Raw genomic sequence first — 13,267 nt, forward strand, 5'->3', positions numbered from 1 at the left:
GCAGGTTCTTTTCAAGGATTCATTGCAGTTATTTTATCAATCATGCCAACAGCTTAATGCACTGTTAAGCATAAACAGAAATACTACCAATTGGCAGCACAGGGGATGTTACCACAGCACACCAGCACACTGTGAAAAAAGTGCATAACTCTTGTTTGCTGCAGTATATTGGCAACATGAGCAACAAAACAGAACAGGCCACATCACACAAACATACACAAAGAAAAGATATAAAATGAAGACAGGATAGCAATCAAATATAAATGAAGCTTAGACTTTTTGTCCTTCTCTGTAGCCTCTTTGTGAGAAACACTTCTTCTGTACTTTTACTTTTTTTTTTTTTTTTTAATTTCTTCTTTATGTTTGTTCACAGTACTGTAGTTTCCTGAAAGTTAGGCTACTAGTCTGCCACTCATTAGTTTCAAAATCCAAACCACCAATATTCTGTGTGTGAATATTTTCTACTGTTTACAACACAGAGAAGTGCAAAAGGGAGCACAGAGAAGGATACTTTTATCGTGGCTTCAAGAGCAAAAATGTTAACACAGCTCTTAAACTACATTAGGAAATTTTCTGTGAAAATTGAGAAATTAAGTCTTTCTGTCCTGACAGACCAGCATGAGAATTACATGGCAGTCATTAAGACAAATCAGGAAGTAATCACAGTTTGTGAAAATACAAACAGATTCCCCCTCAGGGCCACATAAGTTGCTCCGATCTGAATATATACATTCCAGGCATATTAAGGTCTAGCATGGCCTCTCTGCAATCTCCAGTTCATGCAGCTGTCCGTCTACTACAGCGTAATCCCAGCTGCCAATCTGAAAGAAACCAGTTAGTCAGAGCAGACACAACCAACAGAAACAAATGTCACTCAATAATGTTCAGAGGCACTGGGTTCATGGATAATTTCAAACAGTATCTCTGTCTGGAGCTCTGATGTGCTCATTCAAAACACCTAAATCTTTGGCTACTGGAAAGAAGCAGATAAAAAAAAATAGAACTAGAGAAACAGGTCTGGAAGTACTTCAAAGAGACTGACAAAGTAAAAAGGGAAAAGATTCTAAAAAGAAAGCTAAGAAAAATTTAAAGACCTGCAAATAAATTTGGACACAATACAAGCAAAATCCCAAACAGCTCTGCAGCTAGTTTTTAAAAATGTGAGCCTTCCTTTTACTTTAGCAACAAAACAAAAACTGCAGAATTTCTCTATTCACTACAGTAGGTGAAGATTTCAAACTCTCTGGCGTTTAAAATCAGTAATTATTACATGTTAAGCATTGGTATTCTCACATGCATTACTTTGAAAATTCACCATTTTCTGGCATTATTCATTCATCCCTTGAAAAAGCAAAGATAATCTTTAAAGCTTGCTTCCTACGCACAGTCTAGCTGCTACTCAGCTAACTCCAAACTTTCTGATATAAAACATTTTCCTTTGGAAAAAAATCAAACTGTCCCAGTCTGTTAGCATTCCATGGAATTTCTCCAAATTTGATACCATCTCTACTTATAAAATAAAACATTTCAGTCCGGGGGAGGTTGACACACTGTTGTATACACCCAGCATCTAGTGGTCTTAAAACTGTCTTGCATGATCACCTGTCAGAATTTGTATTATCTGTGAATAAGAAACAAAGAATCTCATTTCCTTAGCTCCACTAATATATTTACTAAACTAAAGCATAACATAATCAAAATATTTGTTTTCAAAGTATGGATACAATGTTATCTCTGAGTTTTATACTGCATTGAATTGTCCTTTTTTTTCCATACCTAATAAAATATAATGTTTAACTCAGTCTTTATTTTTGGGCACTGACTGAGGGAAAGCATCTTTAACATGACCTCAAGCTTATTTGCTCACAAGGCACCTATTGTTCAAATTTGACTAATACAGTACAGTTTAGTAAATAAACATACCATCAATAGACACAATGTGAATTCAGGAACAGAACACACTTAGCTACAATGAGAAAATACAATAAAAACACTCCAAACAAAAATTGTTAATTTTCCAACTGCAGCATAAGATATTGATTAGACTTCCCAAAGAACTTGCAAATAACCAAAGCATGCTGGTGAGAAAATACGAAATGTTTGTAGAGCATTTGCCTCCAGCTTGATTCAAGGCTAAATGACTTAGTGCACGATAACTGCAGCTATTATACACTAGTATATTCAATTCTTTCCATGTACAGGGCCGAAAAAAAAAGGGAAAAAAAAGCATTCCGCTCAAAAGCTGCTTTTGAAATATGAACAACACTTTTTTCCATCCCTTGTTTATCTTTTGACTTACTCATTCCTCTTTAATGTTGGCCAACAAATATGTCAACTATCTAAGACTGACCAGCCAGGCACAAATGAAAATGTGAAGAGCCCAGGAGTCTCAAGGCCCTTCTGGCTCTGATAGATCCACAAGACAGGTCAAGCAACAAGAGGTGAGGGAACTGACTGCACTGAAAATTTCTATACACTGAATTTCAACCAGAGACTGAAAAAAAAAAAAAAAAAAAAGCACTCAGAGATAAACTAATTTACATGAGTTACTTCTTCCCATGAAGCATTAATACTTCTAGTAAAAGCAGTTGTCTGATTCTTACTTTCTTTAATCCTTACACATCAGGCATCTCAGATCTACCTCATTTAAAATATTACCCCTTTTCCTCTTGAATAAAGCAGGAGCATCAAATAAAACGAGAATCTATTCCTAATGAAGAGAATGCTCAGGTCAAACATTTTTCTGGACTGAAACCTGACAATGTTTTTCTATCTTTTCCAAGGCGCTGTAGCAAATACTTAAGACAAAGGCAATAAAACCCCATTTGTCATGTCAAACTCTGGGCTAAATGGAATCAAAGAGGTGCCACTCCTCCCAGATATCACAGCAAACACTTGATTATATTCAGTTTGCCTGTTTACTTAAACACTACAGATAGGTAACAGTGTAAGCTGAGATGCGTAAATGCATAGGAAAATAACATGAACTGGTGGCAGTAATGATGCTACTGTTATTTTCATGTCTGTTTGTTTGTTTGTTTTTACCAGAAGAGACGACTCTTCTTTTCATAAGAGAAACCCAATCAGCGTCCAAAAATCCTAACAGGCTGATTTCATGCAATAGCTGCAAATGCTCACCCAGAAAAGCAATTTGGGCTCTGTTCTTTTCCACCTTCCACCAGAGGAGATCAGGGTTTGTTTGCGGTTAACAAGTTCACCTCTTCGTAGCTATTAAGTCACTATCCTACTACAAATACAGTCTTCTTAAGTCTGGTTGCATATGATATTTTAAAACTGATTTTCAGAATCAGAAATAGACCGCATCATAACATTTACTTGGCTTCTCCTCCTGTTCCGGTGTTGCACAACATCAAGCATACCATCTGTGCAACACACTTCTGGTCAGAGATGATTCAAAGATTATTTCAACAATAGTTTGCATTTTGCCTGCATGAATTTGTTACTGTATTAAACACATTCCAATTTACTGCTCTGTGACAGTATTTTCTAATCACTTTATCCTACTTTTTAAAACTCATCACAGCCACAACAAAGACTGTTGCCCAACCTGCTAAAACCAGACTGATCATTTTCCCATTTAGTAAATGTTAACTATGCTATAAATACAATTTGTGTTTATACTTTGTGAAAGATTCACTGCTGTCAGAGTTCTCCAGCTGAGTTAGAGCTGAAATATGCTATTAACTCCCACCATGAACACAGCTAAAAGAGAGGCCAAAAATGCTTTCTCTGGGATAAGATATCAGATCTGCTACTGCTGTCATGAAACTGGGGTCATGTAAACTAAACATCCTTGTAACTCCTTTTGGAAAGCACAGAAGTCTCTCAAATTGTAAATATTTAAAAATAAAATTAGACTCATAAGAGATAGGTCTAAGATGCATAAAACTTACCCAAAGATATTAATCTAGGGCAACATTTAAAAGCTATTATCCTTAAAATAATTTATGCCATATGCTTTAAAACAGAAAATAAAAGAATTATTTCCTCTCTTCACATAATCAGAAGTGGCACATTCAAATAAAGTACCAAATGCTATGTCCAAGCTGATTCTTCACAGAAAGAAATTTTTGAAACTCCTCAGTTCATATGGAAATAAAATATCAATGGTACAAAGAAAGGTGCCGACAGAATGAAGAAAGCTTTGCTTCCTAATGTTAAACAGACTACACAAATGCACTAAAATGGAATCTTCTCTGCAAAGGAGAGAAAACTGAATCATCTACAGCTAAATGCAAATTGCTATTTAAACAAAAGTACGCGAGCTATTAATTGGATGGGACTTACCCTCATCTTTTCCAAACTATTATTGCTAACTTTAAAATCATCAGTCGTCCTTAATTACTGCTTACAATTATAATGTCAAACGATATTTTAAAAATGATTCAAAGAATACAGCTGGATGCTTTCGGTAAGCATGATAGAAAATTTAATATATCCCCTGAGGTTGAGGGGTTCCTGCAGTAAATTGACATACTCTCCAAGTATTACTTTGCGTGCTTGCTATTGACTTGATCTCTTTTCTTGAAGCTTATGCAGTGTTTATGCTAGCCACACAGGCGTATGAGTAGAGAACTGGACTTCCAAGTTCATGATGATCATCTCTTTCTCTATGTCAGAGATGTACGAATTTCTATTCTTTTGACCGAGAAAGTAATAGAATACAAATCAGTTCAAGATACAAATTATTTTTTTTCAGATTGTGCTTCACTCTCTTATCAGTTATTCATCTGGATGGCAAAGAACGAATTCTATTTGATTTTTTTTTTTTTTTTTAAACTCTTGGACAGCTGTTTCAAAAAGAGAACAGAATTTGTGATAAGAAGGTGCTGCAAATTCTCTCCAGAACTGCTGGATTTATCTATGGTGCTGTGATTACTTGCCTCTTCCATACAGGCAACAAAAAATAAAACCTTCCACAGCAAATCTTATGACAGTAAGTTCCACAGACCAAAATGGGGTTTTCAAGACAGACTCAACAGAAGGTAGTAATATAGCATATCTCTGCTGGCAAATGCCATATTTTCCACCGGAAAGAGATGTGATATTTACTGCTTGTCACCTAACAGCGAGTTCCCTCTGCACTTGAAACTTCTTTCAGCAGGATGCACAAGTACAAGAATCAGAGTCAACGACAATTCTCCTAAAATTGCTAGAGGGAAAAAAAAAAAAAAAGACAAAGAACGAATGGTCTCCGCAGAGACAACTTGTGCACGGACATGCGGAGCAGATGTACTAGATCTCTTGCCTTGCTTCTCCTGGCTGTAGTTCCCTTCCCCCACTTTCTCCGACTCAAACCCTCCTCTCTTGATCTGCTCCCCTCCTCCTAAGATTTGCCTTTGAATTATGCAAGCTTTGCACTCCCCAGGGTTTATCTGCCAAAAGGTAGCATGTGGCCCATGGTTTGCATTTTAGTTTAAAATTTTCGATTATAGCAGTCAGATTCCTTCAAAATACTTTACATCTTTTATTCCCATAAGCAGAAAGAATGGCAGGAAAAAATTGTTTGCAGCAGCATGAGGGGATGTAAAGTTCTACATTTTCAGTTAAAAAAAAAAAAAAAAGTAAGTTGGAATATGGTTTTAATCAAGTAGTTTTCCTTCCTAGACGAGTGCTTCCTTCTTGTAATATATATAACCTGTCTGCCTATAAAAATAAAGGTGCCAGTTGGAGCCATTTAGGAGACCTAAGGAAATTCTGCATTAACCTGAACTCCTCCACTCCTCAGTTCCTTCCTCTATTATTGTGTGTGGCCTCTCCTGATGAGTTAGGTCACCAATATACATACATTTATCTGCGAAGATACTTCAGAAACAAATGCATCATAGGCATCTCATTACTGATGTGGTCCAGGCTTGATAGCTTATTTTCTCCGAGATCATCTTAGTGCAGAAGCTGCTATGGTTTAAACACATGCTATTATTTTCCACATAATACCTAAGCCTTGGTAACTTGAAACTCTCAGAGTACACAGAAGATTCTCCTTGTTCTAAATTTGCAAAGAAAAAAAATATATTCCGCTACAACTTCAAAGATATGAAGTCCAAAACCTTGAACTTTATCTTTATCTTTATCATAACTTTATGAAAGCTGAAAGCATCTTTTCCAAAGCCCAGAAATCTGGAAGAAAATTTCTGGTCTAATACTTGCTTAATAAACAGATAGTAAAAATCTGTGGTGTCATGTCTGCCTAAAAATGCTATTAATTGTTCAGACCAGAAACTCATTTGGCTTCTAACCAGGAATTTGGTGGAGAGAAGAAATATTTTCTGGCTAGCTGACTGAAGGAGAAAAATAAATGCTGATTGAAACTGCTCGGCAGTACTGAATGTTAGCGTATGTCCTCAGGGAGATGGATTAGTAAGCAGGAAGAAGGTGAGGCTGTCAAATGTGCATGATAAATTCATTTAGCACATATATATAGAATGATTATGCACATAGATATACACACAAGCAGATTTTTTATTACTTTCATCTTTACTCACAAGTAAAAACAGAATAACTCACCATTGGTGATGACACTCATTAAATCTCTTTGCAGGGTTATCAATACCATCCCAGAACTGATCATATGTACCAGTTCAAACTGCACATACACGTGTATATAATACAAAAATATATTGTCACAAAATAAATGCAAACAGGAAGGGATACTTTACTAAATAGGAATCCTTAATACTGCTGCAATATTCTTGAACCTGCTATAAAAATAAAGCTGAAATTACTAAATAAAAATATTCTGTTGGATCAATCTTCAACTCATTCAGAATAAAAATATTACAGATAACATTTGTTCTACTGTCTGCATTTACCAGTATGTATTTTTTACACCATCGGTAGTGTTTCATAATTCTCCTGCTGCTAACCTACTCCATTACTACCATCTGAACATCCCTGCTTTTCTCTCTCTCCTGTTTTCATTTTTATACACCACTCAGATCGGGACATATAGAACAAATAAAAAATAAGAAACGTCATAGTGACATACAATTAAAAAGATGACTTGAAAACTCAAAAGACTTGCTAACAAAATATATTAATCATAGAATGGTTTGGGTTGGAAGGGACCTTTAAGATAATGTAGTTCCAACCCCCTGCTACAGGCAGGGACACCTCCCATAGACCAGGTTGTCAAAGCCCCATCTAGCCTGGCCTTGAATGCTTCCAGGGAGGGGGCATCCACCACCTCTCCAGGCAACCTGCTCTTGTGTCTTACCACCCTCACAGGAAAGAATTTCTTCCTAATACCTTATCTAAACCTACCCTCTTCCGTCTTAAAGCCATTCCTCCTTGTACTGTCACTCCATGACATTATAAGAAGCTCCTCCCCAGCCTTTTTGTAGGCCCCCTCCAGGCACTGGAAGGCATCACATCATTTAATTTCTTTATTGAACACCTTAGATAAGTATTCAGATTTTCATTTATTTATTTTCAAATCTCACAATTTTTCTTTTTTTTTTTTTTGTCCTGCTGTCAGCTCCAGATCAGCAAACCTATGTGCTTGCATTAATGTATTTACAGAAGTACAATATGCATCTCTAACTGAGACTACCCACACTTCCAGACAGATTTGTGATTTCCTCAGTCTTAAATTATATTTTTCAGGCTACGACACACGTAGAACAGGTGCTAACTACACTGACTAGAGAGCTGTTCTCTAAACAATTCAAAACTACATGAAAAGTGGGAACCTGCTCTTTTGATTACTATTACCCCAATTGTTAGCTTCATTGTTTCATAATCTTATAAAGAGAAATTGTTTTTATATTTTTGAGAAGTCCGTTGTTTTGAGAGACAATTTCACAATTCACAATTTCAGTACCCAGTCTATTTTTGAGTTCACATGTAAACTTATCACTTTGAGAGTATAATAGATACCATTACGTGATAAGAGCATTTCCTTGATGGTGTAGAAGGAAACAGTGATAAACATTATCAATTTAATGAAAGAACAGTAATATCTACTACCTGTGAGCCAACAATTGCTTCAAATCTGGCTAATACAATTTTCCTTAAAAGCCAATAATTCCAATAAGTTTTTCTCAGCTCAAGTGAATGCAGTAATATGCAAAGTCTGATATGCAACAGCTCAACAATGGGCCAACATGAAGTCTGCCTATTGACTGCAACCGACAGAACACCAACATCCACCCCCAACTTTTGCTACTTAAGCCAGTCCTTTGTGTACCTCTACATGCCTTGTGTACCCCCTTTCCACTGCACCCACCTGCCAGCTATAACCCATGCTGATGCTATAACATGACTTTCTCTACAAAGGCTACCAAGGCGCCCTAATAGCCAGATAGCTGGTAGGTACAGAAAAAAAAAAAAAAATTACTGAAAGTAATAATTGCTTACTTCTCAGATCTTCTTTCAACAATCAAGAAACGATGAAAAATTAGCTTAGGTTTAGTCTAGAATTCTGCAGCAAACTTTAAGCCTAATATTTGTAAATAGAAATATCGTGGTTTTTTTTTAAATCTGCTTTCAGGTATATTTACTGCTGGTATACATCTAGCCACGCATTGAAAGGAATCTGCTAATAGCATTTACATCACTGTCTTCTCAGTGACTCAGAATATTTTACTGCAAAGTACCAATTACACTTATAATTGTACAATTACTATAATTAATATATAATTAATATAATTACTGTTGACCATTGCCTGAATACTTATGAGCAAAATGGCTTTTAATCACCTCCCTCATCACTCTTTTTTTTTTCTTTTAGAAAACAGCTGTTCAGGTGGGGGAGAAATGGGTTCTAAACACCACAATAACATTATGATATTTTATCAAACAGATTTTCCTAAATAATGCTGAGCCTGAGTAAAAGACTGAATTTTTCCAAAGCTAAAATATTTAGTTTTGCTCATGAAAAATAAATGAAAAGTAAGTCATAATTTGATAGCAAGCCAAATAAAAATATGGAAGCTACAGAATGACAGAGTGCTTGATTTGTACTCTGAATGCAGGATTTCATTAGAAGACAATCATTAAAACTGTGAAAGTTAATTCAAAAGTGCAAACCAAATCAAGATTTCCCACTGCTTTCTTCTATTAAGATCACATTACTAGGGAACAAAATGACTGCACTCATAGCAAGTGAAGCAGTCTTCAAACATTTATTTTCATGCTGGTATGCTGAATCGAGGTGTACAAAGTTTAAGAACAGCTTGCTTTCGTGTTCTTTAGTTTTGCATGCTGTGATGAATGTTTCAGGTACCTTGCATTTGATGGCCTGTAATCAAATCATTAGAGAAAGCAAAGATTTGAACATTCACCGGCAGACCTGAAACGTAGTCTTCACACTTTTGACAGTGCAGTGTTTAACAGATAATTCTGAATTCTGCGTTCGAAATAAAAGCTTACCTCTCTCAATACAGGATCCGTTATTGAATTTAAATTAACAGCTCCTTCATACGTCAAATAGTAGAACACATTCAGGGATCTGGCAGCCTCTGGCCCTTGCTGCTTGTAGCCAAAAATTAGATCAATCCACTGGTGAAGCTGGCAGGAAACAAACTCACTTTCTAACGCCTGTAAAAAAAAAAAGCAAAAAACACACACAATATATATAAACTTGAGCTTGACAGACAGTCAGCATTTCTTCACAGTAGAAGTATATTTCAAATAGTATGCAAAATTATCTTAAATCTTGTTACAAAATTGACAATGGCATTTCCGATTCTACTAAAACCCGTATCTATATACGGGCCCTGTGACAGACAGGTCTGCTGACTAACTCTTCTCCCCACTGACCATAAGACCTTGCTGTTTACACTACAGTAGTGAGAAGAAAAAAAGCAGTCAGTGAGAAGCATTTCTGCATTTACAGCCAGCCACAGTGTGCTTTTATGAATTCTCGAGATGGAATTACGTTTTCCTATGTGTGATCTGCACAAAGAAAAACAGCGTGGTAATCTGATTGTGACAGATAAACAGAACACTGATAGATATGAGGAAACTGAACTAACCAGGCATGTTAGGGTACAAAATATTTACAAGATGGAATAGCTGCCTCATTACTTTTACACACTTCTTGTATATTATCTTTATACAAGTCTACACAGGAACAGTATGCTGAATCATCAAGCCACTTCCCTGAAAGATTTTATCCAGTTACAATCTAATCCTCAAGACAAAGGCACCCAAATAGCAATGAATCTCACCCTCATGGTATCAGAGATAGCACAAATATATGAAAATAAAAATTAAAAGTAATTGTAGTCTAAAGAGTTAATATGCCTAGGTTGAATCAGTAGCAGGACTCATTTTCTCTATTCTACACAGACGATTCAATATTTTTCTTATTTTAATGAGTAGATGAACAACCTAACTAAATCTGATATTCTCTTTATCTAAAGAAACTAACAATGTAAGTTGTTTGTAAACCTTGTAAAAGAAATTCCTAATTTGGAGCAGAGGAAGTTAAAATTAATATAAAAAACAAGGAAATCACTCTGCAAGTTGCACAGAGAAATGATGGGTTGGTTTCATTAACCAATGCCTGAAAACAACATTTAAATTGACACATAAAAACAGCAATTGTCTTAATTTGTGTAGTGCACACCACACAAAAGCCCTAAATATGTTCAAATTAGAGCAAGCTGCTTGATTGTCACTGCAGTCTTGTGTCATATTAATGCATGACAAACATTAAACCATACACTTAAATGGCAATTTATATCATTTAAATGTTTACTGCCACGTCAGATCATCACTCATTTAAATGTGACTTTTTGACAGCTAATTTCAGTTAATTTTCCTCGATTCACTTAATTAGAACTTTCAATCAAGAAAAGACCTGTACATATCTCCTACTTCATATCATTCTTTTTTTTTATTATTATTTTCATTAGGATCCCCAGCTTTGGAACTGCTGAAAGCATTCTTTAAAACAAATTACTACAACATGTAGTATCTCTTTGGTTGATCACATGGATAAATCCTATAACATAGGATTGCTTAGACGGGATTTTTTCATCTTTTTTTTTTTAATTAAAAAAAAAAAAAAGAGTTTAGACAAAGACACACAATTAAAACTATAAAAAACCACAAGCAGGCCAATTAAAAATTAATGATTTCAAAATTGTTTAATAAGATAAAGCCAGTCAGGAGTCTCATGAGTGTCTGCAATACTACAATGCGCAGCCATAAAATTCTACGGCATTCAGCAAATGACAATGATAAAAATTAATTTTCTTGCTTTCTTGCTAAAAAAATAAAATTAAAATTAACCCTGGAACACACTCACTGTTACTTAATTTCAGGAAAAAAACAGCTTTAAGGGTTTGTGACTTTTCTTAATACACGTGGTTAGTGGCAGAGAAGTTTCCTTTTCCCTTTTCTTCAAAAGCCAGACTTGTAGTGGGTCACATTATACTCACAAAGCACACAAATAACTGAAGGAATATCACTCTGCAATCTCCTCACATTAACAGATATCTAAGTCTCACTTTTAAAAGAGCAAAACATTTTTCACGGGACGGTTGGTAGCCATCCTGAAAGTATGTCTCTTTTCCAAGTTTAAAATTAATTTACATTTGTAATTTATAGAGATTCAAAACTAGATAATTCTCATTTTTTTTTTTTCCATTTTAGGCCATTTTAGAGTATTTCTCTCATTCATCAAATCGCAGACACAAAGGCTCAACAAAAAGAAGACTACAGTCAACAACAACACCCAGGATCCCGAAAAAAACACGGCATAGAAATTCAGACAATAAATAAACCTGCCCATCATTTCAGGTTCACAGTTAAGCTCTCGGTTGCAGGGAGGCACTTATGATGTGATACTGTACATGGAGGAACAGTACTTAATGGACTGTACACCAATTATAAAATAAAGCAGATTTTCAAGGAGACCAACTTAATGGACTGGTGTGTGAAGCACTTCACAGTCAGGGGGAAATATACTATTTAAACTGGGTAGCACTTAAAAACCATCCAAAATGTGAAGAAGTTCTGATGCACACGAATATCAAGTGCTAAAAATGAGTTCTTTAAAAACGTATTACTGTTAGCACTTACCTCTTGTGAAATTAAACCAAAGGTACAGAATGCTACGCATTTAGGATTAGCTAAGCTTCTAGGACAGACAGTGCTCTTTAAGGCTCAGGTTAAATATGGCATGCAGCTACGGGATATAAGCATTCTTCCCATGCTGCTCCTAACACTCCTCCATCAATTGCTACAGCACTCTCACATAGGCTGAGAGCATCATTTACACCCAGCGAGTGCTTGCGGTAAAAATGTGTAAAACAAACCTCTACAAAGGCCAGCTTCACACAGTAATATTCAGCCCAATTGAGTTATTGTAAAATAAATCAGTGACTAATCCCCAATTGTTAAGGAGCAAATAAGACCATGAAAAGACTGTCATGTGAAGCCCCATACAAATTGTCAATGCTGTCCACAGGGACTCATATTAACTTTGACAAACTGTCTTGGGGCTGATATCTGTTTCTTTAATGAGATGTATTAGGCAGAGACTAAAACATTTGAGATATGCTAAAATGTACAGTATACAGATGTCAAACACAAATACCTATTAGTAACTTCCACTTCTCCATCCCCAAGGCAGAAACACTTGAGAAACAACAACTTGAAGCTTTGATTTTACCACAATTTTTTTGCTTATTCACAAATATTTTTCACCGACACAATCTGATACCACTAAATGTAAATAAAATTGTTTCTTTGAGAATTACTCTTACATGCATTAATTTGTGCGCATCCTTTCATGCCCTGAAGGGAATGAACAGAGAATGATCTGCTGAAGACAGGAGATTATCAGTGCAACACTCATACAAAGGATTTGGCAAAACAGCAACAGAATTAAAAAAAACAAAACAAAACTAAACCCACACATTAGAAAAGACTCTTTTTTTCCTTTTTTTTTTTTTTTTTTTTTTTTGATACAAACAGTCTGACAATTTACCATTATATAATTCCACATCCTTATACTTTGGATTTGGATCATAACTTGTATTTGTTAGGTAATTATCATGGGCTTTTACCCCTCTACCTTTCTTTGGCTTTTATTTCAGTATGCTTATAAAGACGTATACTACATGAGACTATGCCTACTGAAAATATATATACTTGAGAATGAGATACTCGTATGTTGAAATAAGGTGAAAGTATTAAGCGTGCTTCTTTTCACTAGCACAGGAATTTATCCATAAGCAGGCTTTTCAGAAATGTAAGACTACAGGTTTACTTGCTTTACGCCTGTGCTAAT

At 35.5% G+C, this 13,267-nt stretch overlaps 1 protein-coding gene across 4 annotated transcripts in view; it reads right to left on the reverse strand.

The window, feature by feature from the left end:
• LRBA (LPS responsive beige-like anchor protein) overlaps nucleotides 1–13,267 on the reverse strand; it is a 367,079-nt gene that overhangs the window by 46,274 nt on the left and 307,538 nt on the right. For all 4 annotated transcript variants that reach the window (XM_042870631.1, XM_042870632.1, XM_042870630.1 and 1 more), the window contains one exon: nucleotides 9,394–9,561. In XM_042870631.1, coding sequence (XP_042726565.1) covers nucleotides 9,394–9,561 — 168 coding nt within the window. The remainder of the gene's footprint in view (nucleotides 1–9,393; nucleotides 9,562–13,267) is intronic.

The sequence above is a fragment of the Lagopus leucura genome, unplaced genomic scaffold (genome assembly GCF_019238085.1).
Source record: "Lagopus leucura isolate 7727_CA_CO unplaced genomic scaffold, USGS_WTPT01 Super-Scaffold_100004, whole genome shotgun sequence".
Classification (NCBI taxonomy): Eukaryota; Metazoa; Chordata; class Aves; order Galliformes; family Phasianidae; genus Lagopus; species Lagopus leucura.